The 22,961-nt window shown below is 37.2% G+C and overlaps 1 protein-coding gene across 1 annotated transcript in view; it reads right to left on the bottom strand.

Moving 5' to 3' along the window:
- Positions 1-22,961, bottom strand: part of LOC124636330 (parapinopsin-like) — a 77,766-nt gene that overhangs the window by 49,260 nt on the left and 5,545 nt on the right. Inside the window, exon 2 of the mRNA XM_047172384.1 lies at positions 1,599-1,758. Within this exon, the coding sequence (XP_047028340.1) occupies positions 1,599-1,758 (160 nt within the window). The remainder of the gene's footprint in view (positions 1-1,598; positions 1,759-22,961) is intronic.

The raw sequence follows: 22,961 nt of genomic DNA, 5'->3' as shown, positions 1-22,961 counted from the left end.
TTTTTAAAAATAGATCTCTGCCTATCACTCTAAACTGCCCATTTTCAAGGTATTCTTCAGATAAATACCATCCAAAGGTTGTCTGGAAAAATCGCTGATAAGCGATAAGACCGCCAATTGTACTCTTCTATGTGTACAATATAGAATAATCTATCTATCAGAAAATTCAGATACTACGGCACTGAAGATCTAATAATGTAAGTCGGTAGATTTTGATTATATTTGATTATAGCTAGCCCGGCTAGCCAGAACTCATGTTTACTAACACATTGGAGATTAAGTGCCTTTCTTTTTTCTTTTTTGTGGGTTCCTTTGGACCAAAATAAATTTACCTTTTCTCACTTTAGAGGGCAGACAATGAAAAACTGTGTTTTGTTTTTGTTAATATTACCTATGTGTCTTCAAGTATTTGGCCGATATTCTAAGATTATCTGCCTAACCTTTTTCCAGCTATGTAGTCGACTTCCAGTCTAACTGTTTATAGCTGAGTACCAGTGTTTTACATGGAGCGACTGCCTATCTGATCCCCTCAACCCTGTTATACTCTATGTTTTACCTATTTTACGTCCTATCGAGCTATGAGAGTGAAGCTATAGTCAGTGCACCTGTATCTGCGCAAATGCTTGTGCACTATAATATGTCCTGCGCAGCTGGCGTTATCTCCTTATATGAGAACAGCCGCCGTAGCCAATGATCGACTAGGAGGACATCATCATTTACCTGGAACTTTGACATGGTGATGAAATGTCGAACATATTCATTTATTGTTCTTCAGCACAATATAGTGCTAAACCTTTGGTTTCAAAAGGTTTTATCCGATACAAAACAAGAAGCGTGTTGCCATCAAAAGAGAATAAAGTGGCACGTGTCTACCGCGGGAAATTCCTGATGCAAAAATAACAAACGAGCTTTTATTCTAGATACAAAAGCCAGGCTAAAAGCTGTTGGTAATAAATTCTTGATGAGAAAAACCTTTTTCCTGGTTGTCTCGGGTTGAGAATCGATATTATAGTACTCAGAAGCAGATAGTTTACTGCAGTCATATGAAAGCACATCAGCAACTATTATCAACGCAGAGTTGAAGCAGTCGCCGTGGCCGAAAATGATCTTGAGTAATTATCATGTGCACTCTTAAGATCTTAAAAATGACGGACTAGATACAACTTATGCCTGTAAAATACAAAGTTTGAATGTCTTGTGGCCCAGAAGTTTTGCAATCGATTTTTTAAGTGAAACTTTAGCGGCGATGTACACTTTTTTTGATGAGGAAAAATCCTAAAGTCGCAACAGGTCTCATGACCATGAGACGTTTATAGGTCAAACGTTCCATGACGGACAACTTTTCGTTGTGTCCTGAGACATGCAGTTTTTTAGAGTTTTCCTAAATAAGGAGGAGATTCTCAATACGTCACAATCTTTTATGTTTAAGTAGTTATGACATGTCACATTTTTATGTAACTTTTCATGTTTGTGTACGATAGCGTAATAAATTAATATTGTATTTTATCACACGTCACGTTTTTTGACCCTCGACTAACAGTCGACATCTTTGGGCCGATACCAAAACATTAAGTTCACGCAATATTTCTAAGACTTACCTAAAAGAGCCATGAAGAACCCGTACAACACACACATGGTCTTTCCGAAGATCCACCGATGGAACAGTGCTGATATGAGCGTGAACGGGTTCCCTAGGACGGACACGGAGAAATCCGAACAGACCAGGTTGAACAAGATTATGTTGAGCGGTGTCCATAGCTGAAACAAAAGGAAAATAAATTAAAATTATTTTTATAAAATTGTATGATAAAAGATTCAAGTAGGCTGAAAATCAGCACTTTTTGAAGGTCAAATTAACATAAGACAGCCCCCAAAACGCTCGCCCTACACCACTTCCTATGTGTATTTGCTGGGAAGAAGAACTGGTGGAACAAACTCCCCAGCAACAGAATTCTGCCTGTATCGTTTGAAGAACCGTATACAAAATATTAAAATGGTTGATGGACCAAAAAGTATTTTTCAAAATCATTTGATTTTTATCGCACACTGTTTTTATGAAGTCAAAACTTGGCTTGTAACGATATTTTTTTAATAAAATGAACTTTTTGGCTACTTGTTTAAATTTTTTGCCAATTTATTTCATGCGATCATTCTTTAGGTTTGGTTATGAAGACCAGTCAAACAGAATAGAACTGGTTAATACTAGTTGGAAGCCTTCTGGACAGTGAATCACACTTAAACTGTGTTTATCAGATAGAGAAGCGAATCAAACAGCAACAAAACTAAATTCTAAAACAATGTGTCTAACTAAAAGTCTAACTTTCTAAAATTCACTGCCGAAAACTATACACATTAACAAAACATGGTCTACAGTAATTTAGCAGTTAAGCCGTGACATTGAAACTAAATTACTGAGGGACATCAATAAGTCACGTGGCCAAAAGGCTGTTTTAAGGTAAGAACCATGGAGAATAAAATGAATAGCGGAGTTGCCATAACGGAAAATCTCCTAAGAAAGTAGCGCATCAAAATTAGGATTTGAGGGGGACGAGGAACGTTACTGAACGCCTTCTTGGGACACGATTATTTTTTGTAATACCAAAAATCTTTGACAGATGTCTCAAAGAACCTGAACGCCCCTTTAAGAAGGTACTCGTAACTGATCGTTTTAGTCATGCCCACCGTATGTATTTGACCTAGAAGAAGGCGCCTGATCTACCTGCATTATGTCATCTCTGCTCATTTTTCTTTACTCCGTGGTAAGGACACACTGGAGCAATTACTTGTATTTCGAGTATATCGGGCTTTTTTTTTTTTTTTTTTTTATCGACGTAAAATCATCAAATGACCCCTCCCGCTGTGGGTTAGCAGCGGTGAGGGAGTGTCAGACTCTTACTGACTAAAATCGTCGTGTTCCGTCATAGGCCTTTTATGTACCAGGGCCGCGGTATCTCTTTCGAACAACCCGCAGCCCCGGCAGGCCTTGGCCCTGCTGGGCCCCGCTGGGGTTGCTGACGTCTCTTTGAGGAGCGCGTGGAACAACGCGCGCCGTCGACACGGGTCTGTCGTCTAGGAAGACAGAGGGACGATGAGCCACCCGAACTCACCGCCCACAGACCCACGCCTACGGTGGCCGGGAGTCATCTCGCGACACCCGGCGCCCATGGTGTCTACCTGGTCCAGCGCGGCGGCCGGGATGAGAGGTGCGAACTCTCTGGCGTTCCGCCTCCTCCTTCTCGAGCATGACCGCTTCGCAGAAGGAGGCGACGGCATCCCATTCCCTCTCGCCCCGGACCATGGCCTGAACCAGGGCCGGACGCGAGAGGTCGCCGCCGCCCAAAGCCTCGACGAGGACCCGGCGGTGCCCTTCCCATGCGGGGCACACCTGGACTGTGTGGTCCACCGTGTCCTCGGGGCTGTCCGCACAATGGTGACACCCGGGCGCCTCCTCACGACCGATGCGGTGCAGGTACCTCCCGAAACAACCGTGTCCGGTGAGGACCTGCGTCATGCGGTACGTGAGGGCGCCGTGACTCCTCCCGAGCCACTCCTCAAAGAGGGGACTTACCGCCACGATGGTGGCGTGCCCTGAGTATATCGGGCTTTAGTCACGTTTTCGCAAACCCATACGTTAAGGGTGATGATCGATTTTCCTTGATACGTAATTGGTGTAACCCGTTTGATTGTAAAAAGGGAATTATAATTAATGCGAGTAGAATTGTTATCGATGTAATTTGCCAAAATAGTGCTAGCACAAAATTAAACTGTGGTGTGCCGTAAAAGAAAATCCATACATGTCTTATAATTTAAGGTAAATAAAATATTGCAATTAATTGCTGCGTTTAAGTCATTTTTAGTTATTCCGAATTGTAATGGACACCAACTAAATCTGCAGTTTTTTTATTCACGCTTACTGCTATGTAATAATAAAATAATTGATTAATGATAAAATACATATGAACGAATGATAAAAGGAATACGACATGTCGGCCTCAGGAAATAATCACAAAACAAGAAGGAATATTATTAACATAGAAAGGTACATGTCATACATACGGAGATACAAGACATAAACATAAGTTCCAGTGGTCTACCACAGCATTTTACAAGGAAATGCTTTTTCCTTTTATCAGTAAAGTCAGTTCAGTAACAGCATGTATATGGATCCAGGTAAATCCCAGTTCATTGCAGTTCGTGGATTCTTTTCTTACTGAGACCACCCTTATAAGGTAAATCACAATTTACGAAGGTGGGTTTTAGAAACTTTCACAAAGTAGATCAAAGGCTGGAAGTTGGTGATTGATTCACTCGTGAATCAGATGCGTCTCTCTCCGGTCGTGTCGGATTGCCGTCCCATCGGGCTATGAGAGTGAAGGAGTAGTGAGTGCACTTGTGCACTATTATGTGGCTGATCGCCTTTTATGAGAACAGCCGCCGTGTCTGGTAATCGGCTAGGTGGACATCATATCAACGCGTACCGATATTTTTTTTATGGAATACCTCAGTGCACTCCTACCTTTAACTAACACGAGGAATAATTCTGACTTTCCGAGTTTTAAGTGTTTAAAAACAAGTGTATGTAGGTAGAGCAGGTGAATTAAATTTGCCTTTAGTCATCTGGGAGATGAATTTGTATATTATTACTTTATTACTTTTAACTTAAATTGAAAAAAAAAATCGTGGAAGTAAGTTGAATATTATGGCCATACAGACTTTGGTTTAGTTATTTTTTTGAAATAAGTACATAAATACTGTTACTGTTGATTTAAAGACTGCTAACTTAACTTTCAGCGCTCTGGACAGGTTTTTTTCGTAACTCATCATAAAACACTGACCACCGTGCCTACATACTTCTTTTTCACGAGACCTAATAAAACGTGTGTGAAGAAAAGGCATTACTGTTACTGTTAAATGTATGTTCCAGTAACAGGAAAACTTTTTCGTAAACAATTCATCAGTATTTCGGCTGCATAAACGAGAAAACTATTCCACGAACAGAACGTTAGAAATCACGAACTTCTCCATCCTGCATATTGCAGAATCGACCAGTATAAATATGAAACTATGCTTTTAGTTAATAGCGTATCAAACAATAGCAAATACATTCAAAAGTGCTGAAAAACAAGGGTCTAGTTTCAACGCAGTTTTATCGATATATCGAGAGAGATCACTATTGACAAACAAATAACAAGCTTTCAATCAAAAGTTCTCACAAACATGCAAAAACACGTTCATGCAAATAACGGCGAATACGCAAAAACTCTATTTTTGATACACTTTTATTAGGTCCTGTATGTAACTGTCATTTGAACAAAAAAAAACAATAAAATCAAAAAAGCGTTTATTCGCGTTCATGGCGCATATAGGACACAAACAGAAGCGAATATACTTAAAAAAAAACATGAAAACAAAAAATAGAAGAATAAGGTAAGAGAAAAATATGGGTCACAATCACGCGAAATGGCCCTCGCTCAGCATAAGCAGCGACCCTATGCGAGACAGAGTCGCGGCGCTGGTTTTCAGCGATGGCCAACACTAACACGTGAATAACTTTGGCAGTCCTTACGGATGGAAGCCAGAAAGTCTGACAACCAGTATTACCAAGGGATATTGGGTTGCGCAGGTAACTGGGTTGAGGAGGTTAGAAAGGCGGTCGCTCCTCGTAAAACAACATAACTGCGAAAAGGCTACGCAGATGATATATGTATGTAGCTATTTAACCATCTTTCAAGGAATGTAGCGTCATGAAAACTAGCAACTTCATGATAGAACATCGTATCTTAGCAGTGTTTGGTCTTGTTGAAAAATCTTACGAAAGAGAGAGAGCATTAAACTGAAATGATTACCATAATATACATTAAATTATAAATTTAAAAAAACCCCCGACCCAAAAAAAGCACGCAATTATTATGGCAAAAGGTTAAAAACGCTAAACCCTATAAAAAACAAAAAATAACTTTTAACACTACGTAAGTACCAACTAAAGCATGTCAGACTAAACTAAATTTTGTTGTGTCGAGGGACCGCTCTAATTTATTAGCCTAACGTTAGAAGTAATTATATACTATAGTTCGGCCATTCAGAGAATGCGTTCCTGACACGTCGCGATTGAACTGACGACGTAACTACATTCATTGATTATTGATATAATAATGTTGTTTTAATGCTCCTCAATTGTTAAAACGGTAAACAACCAGCAAAAATATTTTTATCGTAACTGCAACGCCATTGCAAAGTTACGTCGTCAGTTCAATCGCGACGTGTCAGGAACGCATTCTCTGAATGGCCGAACTATACTACATTACATATACTTCTTATTACTTTTTATATAATTTTGTTTAGTTACGTGTTTTTTTTTATACGAATGTTGTAATTAGGTAGGTATCATTTGATTTATGTAAGTATTTCTAAAAGTAAAAAGCGGTCCCCCGACACGTCAAAATTTAGTTTAGTCTGACATGTTTTAGTTGGTACTTACGTAGTGTTAAAAGTTATTTTTTGTTTTTTATAGGGTTTAGCGTTTTTAACCTTTTGCCATAATAATTGCGTGCTTTTTTTGGGTCGGGGGTTTTTTAAAATTTATAATTTAATTTTATTTCATGCTTTTTGAAGGAACTCCTTAATTTTTCCTTCTTTCATTTAATTTCTTTTATTTTAATCTGGGGTCGCTATATGCGATCTCGGCCAAAAGAAGCTGCTTAACAATCCTCATGACAAACTCTCTGGGGCTCTGGGAGAATTGCACAGATTGAGAAACAACAAAGATTAACCTTTGGTCATTCTAGATTTTCAGCAAAAATATAAATCGGTTTATCCGTTTCATTCCGGCATTCCAGGGTTTCATCCGCCACATCCCATTTCCAGCATCAGGTTCTCGTCAATCAGAAACATGAAGAGAACTCGTCAAGACAAATTTAACGAGCCCAAACTCGATGGGTTTACTAAGAAGCAGTTCAGGGTTACGTCTCCTATCTTCGTGTCCTATCAGCAGACCAGCTCAGTGGTTCCAGAAGACATTAGTATTTCAAATTTCAGATCCTACATATACTTGCAAGTTACTGGAGCGTGTAACATTCCTATCACACCTAACAAACGAGCTGATGACCTTGAAGACCTGAACCGATTTCCACCAAACATAGCTAAGAACACTCCCGAATGACATTCCTTTCAAACAAAAAAACCGCATTACAATCGGATCATCCGTTTGGGAGCTACGATGCCACATACACACACACACACACACACACACAGACACGTCAAACTTATAACACCCCGTCGTTTTTGCGTCGGGGGTTAAAAATTAGAATTTCAAATAAGAATGGCTACGACAGCAGTTTCTAAAATACAAATTATAATCATAAACAGATGAGTGGGTTTGCCTGATACTATTTCACGCTTCACTTGGCTTAGCAGTATATGAAATAAAAAGTTATGTAGTACACCTACGTGTTTCAAAAAGAGCTGATTGCTACAAAAGATAAACAATTGAAGTTGACTTTTGATTTTAATCAAACTTGAAATTAAAGGACTTGTACAATATTTATGTCTAATCCCTGTTGGGTTGCTGAAAGTCAAATCCTGTGACTAGCGGTTCCTCGCGGTTTTTTTCATGTCTCGAGACTCCTGTACCCGGATGAAGAGTAGCTCATATGTTATTTTGCTCGTACAGTGTATTTTTTTTTTCAAAATCTGTTCTGAACTTTTTGCGTATTAGGCATATAGAAACTCAAATGTATGTATGTACAAATGTATCATCCTCCGAGCCCTTTTTCCAACTATGTTGGGGTCGGCTTCCAGTCTCACCGGATGTAGCTGAGTGCCAGTGTTTTACAAGGAGCGACTGCCCTATCTGACCCCCTCAACCCAGTTACCCAGGCAACCCAATACCCCTCCAAGTTGTGTCCCACATGTTGTCACGCCAAGACTGAACTGGTTAGAAAGCAATTTGACACGAGTGAAACCGCAGCAAAAACCTAGTATTAGTATCGGGAACAATGATCTGTATTTAAAAAAATACACCTTTTGTTGTCGGTATATCTATTCGGTCGGCAATTACCATTCTTTTTTGTTATTGTATGCTTTGCGATTTTTAATCTGTATCTTTTGTTTTTCATCTTGCAGTATTGTGGTTTATATCTGAACAATATAGAAGAAGTTATTGTATTCTAAAACAAAACATCTAATTTGGGACCCTCGTCTTTATTTTGGAAGAAAATTAAAAACATTTCCACACTTTTATATTATATTAAAAAAATAAATTAGATAAACTTCGTCTGTCTGGCCTGTTCGCGATAAACTCAATAACTATTGAAAGCATATTCATGCAGTTTTGATTATATTATCATTACACCATGAATGAAGGTTTTAGTATACAATAATTGAAACTCGAGTAAAAAATATGGCAAATGAAAAAAGTGTAAACATTTCGTGTAATTTTTATTGATGTAGAAAATTTCGTACTTTCCAAAAACCTAGCAGTTCCTAAATATAGTTCCTATGGGACTTGAATAAAACCGCGGGAAAACGGCTTTCCTTCATGAATAGCCGACATCTGGACAAAATTATACCAAATCATGAAAATGACCTACCCCAGTCGTATTTTTAAAGCCTCTTAAAGCGGCTATTTAAACGCACCTTCAAATTCCCAAGAACGGGTTACCACTCAACTCCAATCTCAAGCCTTTCCAAGCTATTTTTATCCTTATTACCTACAAAATAAAAATCAATATTCAACCTTACATCAGTACGGAACCTCAGGTTTCTATTTGACACGTTTATTGCCTACAGAAGAAACTGTAGTGGTTAGAAACGTGTTGGTGAAACGTGCCAGTATTGATAACGTGACGATAAATAGACTTTACCATTCATTTGGTAGCAAGTTTGAAGGAATAATGGTGTAACTGTATAATGGGTATTCGATTAAATGGGTAATATGTTTAATTTAAGTTCAAGTGGACTGTGAATCAACTTTTGTTACGTCATGAATAATTGTATTGATAAACTTGCAGATAGTACTACCCTCTATTATGTCATCATTATCATCCACCTTCCTTATGTACAACTCAGGATACCACGTTTTACCACTTTTTTTTAAGTTCTAATGCTTACTCAAGTGTGGTACAGAATGCCGGGGTTATTGCTGGGCTGCGGGATTGTTCGAAAGAGATACCGCGGCCCTGGTACATAAAAGGCCTAGGACGGAACACGACGGTTTTTAGTCAGTAAGAGTCTGACACTCCCTCACCGTTACTAACTCACAGCGGGACTCATTTGATGATTTTTGACGTTGTTAAAAAAAAGGTGTGGTGCAGAAACTATTATAAGGTACCGACTTATAGTATTTTCTTCATCATCTCAATTATATGCTTTCGTAACCTAAAGGCAAGCTATAACTACAAGTATAAAAAAATATATTTCTACCCTATATATCTGCTTAATATTTATGTTCAGTAAGTTAGCCGAAACTTCAAACTAATAGCCTATTAATAGTACGAGAATATTTAGGCCAGTGTGGGTTGCTTTTCAAAATAGATTTTGCATATTAAAAATATTTATATGAGCCAGAGGGTTAAATATTCCAATAACTGTGACAGTTATTTTTGGCATAACAATATACATGTAAATGTATGAATGTTTTGTTTACTCGCGTTTCTATATTAAGAACAAAGCTAAAGAGTTTGTTGGTTTGGAAGATTGTCTTAATCTAAGAAACAATAGGTCTGGTCCATCATCATCCTCTGAGCCTTTTTCCCAACTATGTTGGGGGTCGGCTTCCAGTCTAATCGGATTCAGCTGAGAACCAGTGCTTTACAAGAAGCGACTGCCCTGCCTGACCTCCTCAACCCAGTTACCCGGGCAACCACATACCCCTTGGTTAGGCTGGTGTCAGACTTACTGGCTTCTGACGACTGTCAAGGATGTTCAATGACAGCCGGGACCTACAGTTTAACGTGCAATCCGAAACACAGTCATTGTTTCAGTGTCTAAGATATACCTCTACTTAGAAAGTACATACAAACTTAGAAAAGTTACATTGGTACTATAGGTCTGGTCCAATTATAAAAAAAAATATCTTTATTGTTAGAGATAACACGCTTATCGACGCCTTAGAGTGAAAACCTCGTAAGTGCAAGAGATAACTTTTCATATTTTTTACGATTATCTTCCAAGAAATGCAATAAAAAAATATTGAGAAAAAATGCATTTTTCAGGATAAGGATTAGTATTCCATATTTTTTACGATTATCTTCCAAGAAATGCAATAAAAAAATATTGAGAAAAAATGCATTTCCGAGGTTTTCATTCTAAGACGACGTTATAGAGAAAGGCTGAAAGTTGTTTGTTTTTCGGATGTATGAGAACGGGTTGTTTCAGAATAGTAAGGATTCAAAAATTAAATACGTTTCTGTTACTAGCTCATTTAAAGAGGAAAGCTATAAGTTACTTGTTATTCGGTGTGTTAAGTCGTTCTTTCACAGGTAGTCGTGGTGGCCTAGTGGGTAAAGGACCAACCTCTCAAGTATGAGGGCGCGGGTTCGATCCCAGGTCAGGCAAGTACCAATGCAACTTTTCTAAGTTTGTATGTACTTTCTAAGTATATCTTAGACATCATTGACTGTGTTTCGGATGGCACGTTAAACTGTAGGTCCCGGCTGTCATTGAACATCCTTGGCAGTCGTTACGGGTAGTCAGAAGCCAGTAAGTCTGACACCAGTCTAACCAAGGGGTATCGGGTTGCCCGGGTTACTGGGTTGAGGAGGTCAGATAGGCAGTCGCTTCTTGTAAAGCACTGGTACTCAGCTGAATCCGGTTAGACTGGAAGCCGACCCCAACATGATTGGGAAAAAGGCTCGGAGGATATTTAAGTCGTTCTTTCACAGAACGGGCGATACTGCGTGATACATCTAGGATTCTAGGTATATATAAATATGTATATACCTACCTACTCATAAGTGACAGAACTGAGTGTTATCACTTTTCTCATTTTGGTCGGTTTTTATAGCTTTAACTTATCTCATTCCAGTTCACCCTTCAGCAGAGAAACTTGACCTAAATCTCTAGTTAAAGTTAATTAAAGTGTCGTAGACAAAAACATTTTATTACAGAGTTTTACCCAGTGTTTTAGAAGGAATATTTCAGCAGTTACGATAGAAAATTAGTAATAAATTAAACTTTTTGGCTATTAATTTCTTGTCGATAGACTGATGAGTAAAGTGCACTATTGATGCTGAAAACCAGCGGCCCACAAGTTGGTCTTGATCTCGACCCTGGTACCCTGTTCCAAACAATATACTAGCCGATTTCCCGCAGTTTCACCAGCGTCCCGAGGGAACTACGGCTCCTTCCGAAAAAAAACGTAAACGCCTATGTTACTCGGGAAGAGTGTAGCCTTCCAACGTGTTTTTTTTTTCAAATGGATTCAGTAGCTTTTATTGCACGAATCAACAAAAAATGATCACATATTATCTCACTATAGATATACATAGATAAACACATTTTTACATTCTAGGGTCATTGCACCTTGTTAAGTAAATAAAAGTATTTTAACATTATGCTTATAAAACGCGGTGAGGCGTGATGGAAAATTTACGGCGGTCTGGGAATATTTACTTCGGACATTGAATTGTTTGGGAGGAAATCTACTTAATAACAAAAGGCAAAATTGTTTTTGTTTGTTTGTTCTTCATAAGTGTAGGTTTGGAATAAGTTGAAGCATCTTTATTTTTTACGTAAATATGGTTTTAAGACGCCTTTAGCTTAGTGCTCCAGCAGCCGCGACACACTTTGGGGCTCATTTAAGGGTACCCGTATTATCAGATAAATACATGGCTATACTAATCAAATAATATTTGAATTGATACCCCTAGGTATCCACCGTATCGTGACTCGTAGAACTTTAGGGTGTTTGTTATATCTTGAGGAATCTTTTGCTCGTCTCGCATGCCTTATGGTGTTACATACACATATCTACGCGATCCTCCCGTGTCCTTGATAAAATCTGCACAACATTAAAGCACCTACACAATTTTACTGATATAAATACACTCAAAAGTGTATAAATATAACAACGTTCCCTACCTAGATAAACTACTTTACAAGTTTATACTAACAAGGTACACACATGATCTAATACGCCTACGGAGGGTAGTCTGATAACATCCGATTCGCATCCTGATTCAATTTATACTCTACGTATTGCATTTGTGACGCACCACTATTGAATTTATAACAAGCATGCTATTGTTAAGATATTTTTATTTTTCAAATTGTTTCAAGTTTAAAAATTGATGGTTTTTAATGCTTTGAAATTATATAAATAGACCAAAGTCTTCACTCACTTCACTTAAATGTTCAGGAACCTATGTACTACCTATGTACCCACAAAAATTCATACCAACTTTGATCAGAGAGATCTCACGGGACACGTATGAAACCCCGGGCAGAAGCTAGCCACATGTCAAGAACCTCGATTTTCCACTAGGTACTGTCGTTATGACGCTAGTTTCTTTAATAACTTAGATGTGCTAGTCTAAACATGCCTATTATATTTCGAGACACTAATGGCGGCCAAAAATGGCCTCGTCTCTGTTGTTGGTACCAAAATAGTTATCTGCCTAGCAACTTTAAAAATACCAGCGATATACTTACATAAATAGCGAGGAAAAATGTTAAAATAACAGTTATTTGAAAGCCCAATACACAAATAAGAACGGTACAAAGTTGGAAATAACCCACTTTGGTTTGCCTGATTGATTTCCGAACAAAGCAAGAACTTTGTAACGTTTCCAAGTGATCCGTTATATCTACGCAAGTTAGGACAATTGAATTTGTTTTAGAAAAAGGTTTACTTGATTCCTAGTCACGTTTGGACATGTTCAGGATTCAATTTAGTGGATCCTTGTGAATGTGAATGAATGTAGTAGAAGGGGACGACCAAAGAAACAATGGATGGATTGTGTGAAAGTCGATATAGCTAAAAATAATGTTACTTGTGGTATAACGGCAGATAAAAGAGTATGGAAGGAGAAAACATGATGTGCCAAACCCAAATAAAATTGGGATAAGGCCAGAAGTATGATAGTGATGATGAATCTTTGTGAGTAAGAGTCTGACACTCCCTCACCGCTGCTAACCCACAGCGTGAGGGGTCATTTGATGATTTTTGACGTCGTTAAAAAAAAATGATCAAACTATATAATATTTAGTCGGAACCCAATTTAATAGTAATAACAAAAGCGTCTTCAAATCATTTAACTGTTAAGGAAAACAAATCTATGTATAGGTAATTATAACTGATGGGAATTCGGTCGTTTCGAAATGATTGTCGATGGCAGTAATATTGGGCCGACCACTAAACAATTAGAACTAATATTGTCGATAAGGCCCAAATCTATTTGTGAATAAACAATGAGATTCTGTTAAATATTGAATTGTTTGGAAACGAATTAACTGATTCTGACTAATATTTTAATGCGATTGTGTGTTTTCATTTGTTTGTACCTAATGATTAAAGCCGAAAATCGATCTCAGTAGCGTGCACTTGGAGAGGCCTATGCCCAGCAGTGGACTGCGATAGGCTGATAATGATGATGATGATGATGATGAATGATTCACGGTAAAATATAATATTTGATATTATTCGTTGGTGGAAATGACATCAGTGGAACCTTGGGACTTAGGTCAATTGCTGCGTGTTCTCCGTAAATAAAATTATAACATAGTGAGGGAATCTAAATAATTGGACAGCTTAGATAATTTTGAGGTCTATGACAATAATGTTCCTACTGTCTCCCGCCAGCGGTTTCACCCTGGTCCTGTGAGAATTACTCTGCAAATAAAGATAAAATGTAGCTCATAGACTTTCTCTATAAATGGGGTATTTAAAACTGAAATTCCAAGAATTTCTCAACTCACTCAGACAGGAAGAAAAATAAGGAATTCTCTCCGCATTGGAACAATACATAGGCATATGTTAAACTTTGAAATCTTACCCTGAAAATACCTTTAGATATATCGGATATACGATATTCGAGCATAGACTGTAAAGCACGTATGTATTCGGAATATCATTCTATTCAAAATATCGTTCGATGCGCGTCTCAGACATAAATCACTTGATATGTTGGATTTGTGAGGCACAGTCGTGCTAAACAATCTGCCACGATTTTAGACCTACCTACTATCGAAGTTTTAAGAAAATGCCAATATCTGATTTTCGCTTGAAATTATGTAGATATAGCCAATTATTTCAGAGGTGGTCAGAGCTTTGTATGCGATCTGTACAAGTTTGAAATAGTTGACAAAAGAAACTAACTTCGACATTAAGTTTTACTAGTACTCAAATGTTATATCATTATAATTTTGTTACTTAGGCAAGTATTTAGGCTTATAGCTGTTAATATTCAGTTTTTTTTCTTAGCTTTTATTGTCCCACTGCTGGGCAAAGGCCTCCCCATCTCGGCTCCACACCTCTCGATACTTAGAGTGCTCCCACAAGTCAGGGTTGTAGGAGTCAGATTTTTTAAATAATTAAAATTTCCCAGTCTGTTAAAACATACAAAAATTCAGAACCCTTCTTCGGCTGTCGACTATAAAAAAATTGTTCACTTCCAAAGGCACACTCGTCTTTACGTAAACTTTGTCACGGAAATTGCTGAACTCTCAAACAAACTTACTTAAACTGCGTTTGTCGAGGACAGGGTCACGACACAAAGAGCATGTTTACGTTCCTCTTGTTTGGGTCATGTTCCAATAAATACTTTCTTGTCATTTAAGTTTTTGGTATTTTTTCTAGTAACTGTAACGATTAGAAAAATAATAGCAGCTAGAACTAACTATAAAAATAATCTCCGAACAACGCTCATACAAATGGATTTTCTGCTCGGGTTTTCCAAGCCGCAACAAACAATTGACAACTATCGGTTCTAAAGAAAACCGCGTTAGGTTTTTAAAAAACCGTACGGAAAATAAGCTGCTTTGAAAGCGCTGTGTAAATATTCAAACCAGTGTAAAAAGCTTTGTATCATTCCTAATTTACTAATTTTTGTATAAAATGTAGGTTCGAAATTGTATCCGAAAAATGTCTGCAACTTAAATTGCCATCATTAAGGACCTTTATCCAAATCCTAGGTGCCCTTTAATCCTCCAATTTAAATAGATTGTGTAAGGCTTTAAGAGGGACGAATTATATTTCAATCCTTTGAGAAATACGACTAGCGTAACTGTTGGCGTAATTTTCGTTTCATTTTGTACGTACAATATAATAAACTTATGTAACGTTCTTTTTTTTATTCTAATGTCAATTTCTTTTCGCGCCAGTAATCCAATTTTACAGATCTTTTGACTTACCAGAGACAAGGAGATGACATTGTGCAATCCGCCATTTAGATTTTCTATTGTTCAATAGAATTAGCGCGTATTTACTTCAAGCTCTTAATCATGAAGTATTTTATTAAAATTTAATTTCTATTATTTTTTTGTCTTCTTCCGCAAAATATACGGACATTATTTAATTTTATAACATCACGAATACAATTTATGCAGTGTCAGAACACAATCATGTTGATTTTTTATAAATGCTACAAATTACAAAGTATGTGTAGTTAATAAAAACGAATATTCATTCAAAGACTTTATTTAGACTACTTCGTGCAACTTATAAAGCAACAGTCCCAGTAAAAACTAGAACGTAACATTCACCATATTAACGCGTTCCTTCACATTTTATTTTTATTTATGAGCTCTTCCAATATCTTGTAAAACGGAACGCGATTGAATGCTTCTACCCCTTTTGTTCGTACATTCAATGGATCAGGAATGTTCGCATTTTCCAATAAACTGTCGATATGTGAAATGTTTATTACGTGGGGTTTTCTATGTTAAACATTTTAACGGTTAAGTTAAGTTTGATTTTTCTGGATTCAGTCATTTATTTTAGACTAGTTGATCCCCGCGGTTTCACCCATTTCCCGAGTTAAATTCTTTCTTTACCCGGCTGGGATTAAAAGTACCCTATGTCCTTCTCCTGGTTATAGGCTACTTCTCTACCAATTTTCAACCAAATGGGTTCACTCTTTCATGAGTTACAGATAGCATGACGAACACGACTTCCTTTTATAAGTTTAGATTTTTTTTTGTATTTCTTAGTTATAGGTATTTTTAAGATAGCATAATGCAATAACTTGTAGCTAGCTAAATATTCAATTACCTTTATTGGAGCAGACCAATTATAATCTATCATTAATTGGCCTCAAATAGAAATTCCAGGAAATATCTCCGGGAATCCAATTTAGTACTTCAAGCTCAAAAGTCAAGATTTTAAACGTTAGACCAGCGTGGAAGTCACAATAACGGAGCAAGTCAAATTCATTAGCAGTAGTGATTAAAACGAGCTTTTCATTATAAGACCACGGTCGTCTGACAAATGGAAGACATAAAATTCTAGTAAGGTTTTTGAAAGAGGTACCTTTTTTTTTGTTCTCGGAATTTTTGTCTTTGCCTACCTAAATTTGGTAAGGATGAAGTGATTTTTTACCTTTATTTTTTATCGTTTTTCTTTTGGGGAATGATTTGACAGACTATAAAGAATCAATATAGGTTTTCGAATGTTATGGATTTTTATCAAGCTTTCTGCAAACAGACATCAAATAAATATTAATTACTTTAAACCAACTATATTCCAGTTTTGAATAAAGAGAATCAAATAAATAACGTTCTACCAGCTATTCCGTTAAAAATTCGAAAAAATTTCGCTACACCGATATCTTTTTGCAAAAAACGCTCTATTTAAATTAATCTCTTAAGCTTCCACATGAGAGAAAAATCTGGAACTACTGCAATTTGTGTTCCATGCTCTTAAAGCAAGATTTTACGTTCCAACTTGGTCTAAAGTAGTTAGGGGTAGAACTTACTGGTTTAGGTCCACCATAAAGTCAGTTCTTAAGTATTTTATACATACGCCGTAGGTGTATATGCAATTGTTTCGAAATCGTTGCAATTTGAAGGTGATTTTATTTCATTACGATGTACAGTCAACTTCAGGTCAGTGGTAATAGTGTTATAGGAAAATCGTACTTATGACTATTGAGTTAAGGTGCATGACAGTTACCACTAATGTGCAGTTCACTGTACCAATTTGTAATATTAGTAGGTAAGGTTGCGGCGTTGTGGCTTTACCATTCAAATAATGTTTAGAAGACTTACTGAAGTTACATTAGGTGAACGATATCGTCTCAATAAATCATTGAATTTTATTTTATTTTATTTATTTATTTTATTTATTTATTCTAGGAAGGCTTACAGGCTAATAACACGACAAGATGGTAACAATAGTTTAACACATTGCTAATAACAAGCCCCCACATATAGGTAAGCTAACATACAATAAGTACACTGAAGACTCAATGGCATACAATCGCATACAATAGATAATAACATAATATTTTACGCATCGAAAAAAGATTTGGCCAGCAAACGCCTTGCTGTGCCTGCACTTGTGCAAAACAGATCTATATTCAAATCTAGTGGTATTGCGTTAAAGCTCCGAGCTGCCCTTAGTAGAAAATTATTACGTCTGTAGTTTGTCGTTGCAAAAGGTGCCTGTAACAGTGGCCGCTGACGGAGTCCACCCATGTTTGTTTTTAACGATAAGTTCGCTAAAAGTTCAGGACAATCAACTGTACTATTAGCGATATTCAATAACATACATATGTCATTAATATAACGTCTAGTTTCCAGCGGAAGAAAATGATACCTTTTACAGCGATGTTATTACTTATAGAGCAAATACGCAGTCTTTTGTTTCTAAATTATGTCTACGTTCAGGCAACTTTAAGTCTGATCGGATGCAGCTCATGAAGCGATTACCTATTTGATCTCTTCGACCCAGTTACCTGTACAACATGACACCCCTTCGTAACTGGTTATCAGACTTTCAGGCTTCGTCCCGTAAGGAATGACCAACTTGTAAAAAATTAAGGCGGGGTTTTGGCATATATCAATTACATCCCTACTAATATTATAACTCTAAATGCGAAAGTAACTCTGTCTGTCTGTCTTTCTGTCTGTTACGCTTTCACGTCTAAACCACTGAACTAATTTGAATAAAATTTGGTAAAGAGATAGAGTTGACCTTGAGAAAGAACATAGGATAGTTTTTATCCCGGACTTTTGAAGAATTCTCTTGGAAACGCGATATAACCGAACTCTACACGGGCGAAGCCGCGGGCGGTAATATCAATATAATTAAACAAGTATAAAAACCATATTTTCCTACAAGACTCGTGTTCACATAAGCTGTAATAAACCCTAAACAAACAATGTTTCTTGTAAAATATGTTGATATGGAACATTGCCAAAGTTATTAATTGGCCGTCGATAAACCGATTAAAAGTTAACCAGGATCATATTTTCAAAGTTATTAAATAAAATTCGATTTTTAACGGCTGACTTACTTTTAACGATTTTTGGTAAACTTAAATGTTTATTTATAGATACTTTTTGCTATTTATACTTACTCGATAACGTCTTCCCAATATTATACCTATCTTTTTTCGCTAAAGATATTCCTTTGATATTTTATTTTATTTAAAAGGAACTCCAACAAAGGAAAGGCTTAGCATTACATGCATAATTATAAAAAGTTATTTAAAGTTTTGTGCTCCTTCAGTTATGGAGAACACATCATGCATACATCATCTTCAAAGTTAAAATCAAAGAAAGTTAAACAATATTAAATGAAACAACACATGAACTTACATGAACAAATGAATTAAATTAAACATTTGAAATTGGAACACGGGTTAAATAGTAAACAATTAAAGATAAAAAAAAAACAAACATTAAAATATTCTAAAACACAAATAATACAATGAAAGAGGTATTTACCCCATTTGTGTTTACCCCATACAAGTACCTACCTACATAATGTCAAATTCTTATATCCAGTGAGCAAAACAATCGATAGATATTATATTGAGAAGATAGATAGAAGACCATCAACTATTTTCAAACAAAGATACATTTGAAGTGCAATTCTCTGTAAACACTACTCACTAAAGTTCACAAAGTAAACTCTTCAAAAATGTTCAAAGACCAACTAGTTGGAGACTGTAAACTTTGCTCTGGTCATTAATAATTCCCGATGGCTGTATCTGCGATCTATCAACACACTCTTTCACTTTCAGCAAACTTTACTTTCTGTAGTCTCAGGGGAAACGGTTCGCAGAGAGCGCAGCTTTGATTATATCGTTTAAATGTTTTATCTCACATTCAGATTCAGCCATATTTCTACGTGCATATTGCCTATGTACGATTCAGTGACTCGAACAGTACCAAGCGATCCTATGAGCTTATGACTTCAAAAACAATGTGCATGTAATATGGCTCACCCGATTTTGTGAGATAAAACATATAGACTAAAATATCGTGCTTGTAAAACACTGGTTGATACTTAGCTTCATCCAATTAGATTGGAAGCTGGCCCCGATATAAAAGGCTATAGTTAGGAAGTAACAGCATTCATAGTGATCTCACTATGAATGTTGATATAAAGATATAAGATAGATATCGAGCTTGTTTATATATTTATTGTTATTTAAATCATGCGTAACTAACGCGCCTGTTTGTGGTTGTCCCACGAAAAGTTTTCGGCCACCTGTTCCCGTTTGCCAACAATATGTCCCATCCGTTCAAAAGCAGTTATTTCACGGGCTACCTGCGTTGTTTAATGCATTAAATAAATAAATTCCATTCAGCAACGGCAAATAGTTAAAAGTATATTATTATTTGCCATTAGACATACCCACTATTTGTATATTGAATTGCTCACAATTAAAAATTTTAAAACATTAACGGCCAGTTTTTTCATCAAAAGTTAAAGTTAAAGTAATGTCTAAAGTTAAAGTAACGGTCACATTTGTTTTTTCAAGGCTAAAGTGACAGCAAAATTCATAGAAAAATTGAATTTAACCGTTACTTTAACTTTAGTCATTACTTTGACTTTTACTTTGGCTTTAACTTTTGATGAAGAAACTGGCTGTAAAACTATTAAAACAAATCAAATCTTTTAGGTCATATATTATATCAGGTAAGTATTTTAACCCGTTTCGTATGCAGTGCTAAGTTATGCCCGTGTCTTGGTGCACGTTCCGAATGAACTACAATCTGCCCTCGAATTAGAAGCAGCTTAGCTTAGCTTATATTTATAAACAAACATACTATCGTATTAATAATATTACCTAGTGCCTAGCAGTGCTTACATAAGGAGTTATGCCCGATTCGTCATTTTAGTGATTTGGCATCCATAAAAAACGTGTCCCAGTTTGTCATTCAATAAAATATTTTATTTTGCTTAGTCCCAATTGGTCATCCGTACTTTATTTTGTAAAAAGTACTGTCAACAAGATAAGCTTTACAATATTGTAATATGTTTTTTTTTATTTATGTTGGTTTTGTTTTTTCCGATTATGGCAAGACACTATTAATAAAATCGCGATTTCAACGGCGTCACACAACGCACGGCCAAAACCAAAATACCAGGATCGCATAAATCAGATCTATACATATAATAAATCTGTAGAAAAGTAATTTTTGTACATTGAAGAAATTGACAAAAAAAATAGCCAGCATGTTAAAGGATAACTAACAGAACCCATTTCCATCATTTTTGTCATTTTTGTCTGTTTGTCTGTTTATCTGTTTGTTTGTTCGCGATTCACGTAAAATCTACGAATTAAATGCAGACAATGCTTATGTACAAAAATTCTACGTAACTTGGGGTATTACTTAGTTTTTGTTTCATCGAAATCGATTCACTCTATCAAAAGATATGATTAATTTTGTGAATTCAAGATATAAAATATTGCGACACGCAATCTATTTGTCAAAACTGTACATTTGAATGTTGTACTTATATTAGTTGATCGGCCTATTATTAATCTTTACACAGAAAATCACACCTTTATAAGTAACTTCGGAAGAAAAAAAAAATGAAAATTTTGTTTAGCCAGGGTTAAAGTAGCTCCATCTGTGGTAAATAAAATACACCATCAATTTGTCAAAGGAGCGAGGTGGTAAATGACAATATTAACCATACATTCTTTATAGAGGATTATTATTTCAACAGATGGAGTTGTGTATTTTCCGTAATTCACCATATTTTAACATGAAGTGTAATTTTTCGATAGACATTTCAATAATGTTTGTCAGTTTGCCGTGCCACATCAAAATCCAACTATAATTATTACCTTGATGAAAGGAAAATTAATAGTTCTCAGCCAAATTTAAAACGGTGCCATCTAAATTATTTTTTGAACATTATGTCAAAAATGATGACTTTAGTGGAACAATTAATTATCATTTAAAGTTACAGATGGAGTTCATATCAGGATTTTTTCATAAACATAGTTTAGCTTATCTTCCACTAATGTGGTGGCCTTAAAACAAATTACTTTGAGTGAGTAGTATTAAGTAGACCTTTTTTTTTCCGACGTCAAAAATCATCAAATGACCCCTCCCGCTGTGGGTTAGCAGCGGTGAGGGAGTGTCAGACTCTTAGGGTACATACGTCGCGTATTTTCGATCGCGTAACGCCAAAACAGACAAATATACGATAAAACATTCAATCATTCACACCTAACCGATGATGCGTTAGTACGTCAATCATACATTTACGATACGCTCGACGCATTTTCCGTCAGATATGAACCGACCCTTACTGACTAAAAACCGTCGTGTTCCGTCATAGGCCTTTTGTGTGCCAGGGCCGCGGTATCTCTTTCGAACAACCCGCAGCCCCGGCAGGCCTTGGCCCTGCTGGGCCCCGCTGGGGTTGTATTAAGTAGACCTTAATTATTTTTTCTGATGCAAAATATGTAAACTTAATCCTAGAAGAAATGAGGATCTATCTCTCGCAAGCGCTGCTAAGCGTGAGGTAGGTAATGTAGGATTCTGTAGCTTTAAAAACAAGCCCAGATACAAAGTGCAGATAAGAAATGGGAGCTTTCTCGATTTAATACCATACACACGTAAAATACTTTATGCATCAACATCATGTTTACTTTCAACTTCTAATCGCAAATACACTGTTCACGATTACGAACAGTCTCAGTAAGACCCGAGCCAAGTCTAAAAAAACACCTTTTATATAAAACTACGTTTGATGTCATTTAATCACAAAGACAGAATTGTTCTCTGTTGCAAATCCTATCCACCTATATCCTATCTTAATCCAGAATGCATTGCAGGTGTGCATTGCACAAAAACCAATGGTATCCTATTCGAGAAGTCAAAAGACTTGACCTGCTAACGTCAGCTTCTGCGCTAAGCAAGTGTTCTTAATAGTACCATCAGAATTACATTCATTGTTGAATGAGGTGATTAAATTTTCAGAAACCACAATAACAGTAGGAGCCAAAGCGTATGATCGCTTCATAGAGCTCTGATTGGCCCCAGGTGACCAAGTCAGGTCTGATTTATTTCTTCAGGCTCCCAGGTCACGGTGGGGGGGGGTTACCATCGGCGTCGAGAGGGCGATGAAATACCTGGGACTCGTCCTCGACGGCCGGTGGAACTTCGTTGAGCATTTCCGTCGTTTGGGCCCCAAACTGGAGAAGGCAGGTGCTGCACTCAAGCGGCTCCTGCCCAACCTGGGCGGCCCAAACGCCCCCTGCCGCAGACTCTACGCGGGGGTCATGCGGTCCATGGCCCTTTACGGGGCCCCGGTATGGGCACGTTCGGTACGGCCGCGGGCTTTACACTACTTGAACGTGCCCCAAAGGGTGATAGCCATTAGGCTAATCCGGGGGTACCGCACGATTTCCCGCGAAGCAGCTGGCCTACTTGCTGGACTGCCACCGTGGGATCTGGAGGCGAGGGTCTTCTTGCGCCTGTACGACTGGCGCGAGGAGGCTCAGCGCCGGGGAGAAACCCCGTTGCCGCGGCAAGTTGTCGCGCAGCGGGCG

The sequence above is a fragment of the Helicoverpa zea genome, chromosome 14, assembly GCF_022581195.2.
Source record: "Helicoverpa zea isolate HzStark_Cry1AcR chromosome 14, ilHelZeax1.1, whole genome shotgun sequence".
In the NCBI taxonomy this organism is placed as follows: domain Eukaryota; kingdom Metazoa; phylum Arthropoda; class Insecta; order Lepidoptera; family Noctuidae; genus Helicoverpa; species Helicoverpa zea.
Note: the sequence above shows the minus strand (reverse complement) of the source record. Positions and strands in the feature narration are given on the sequence as shown.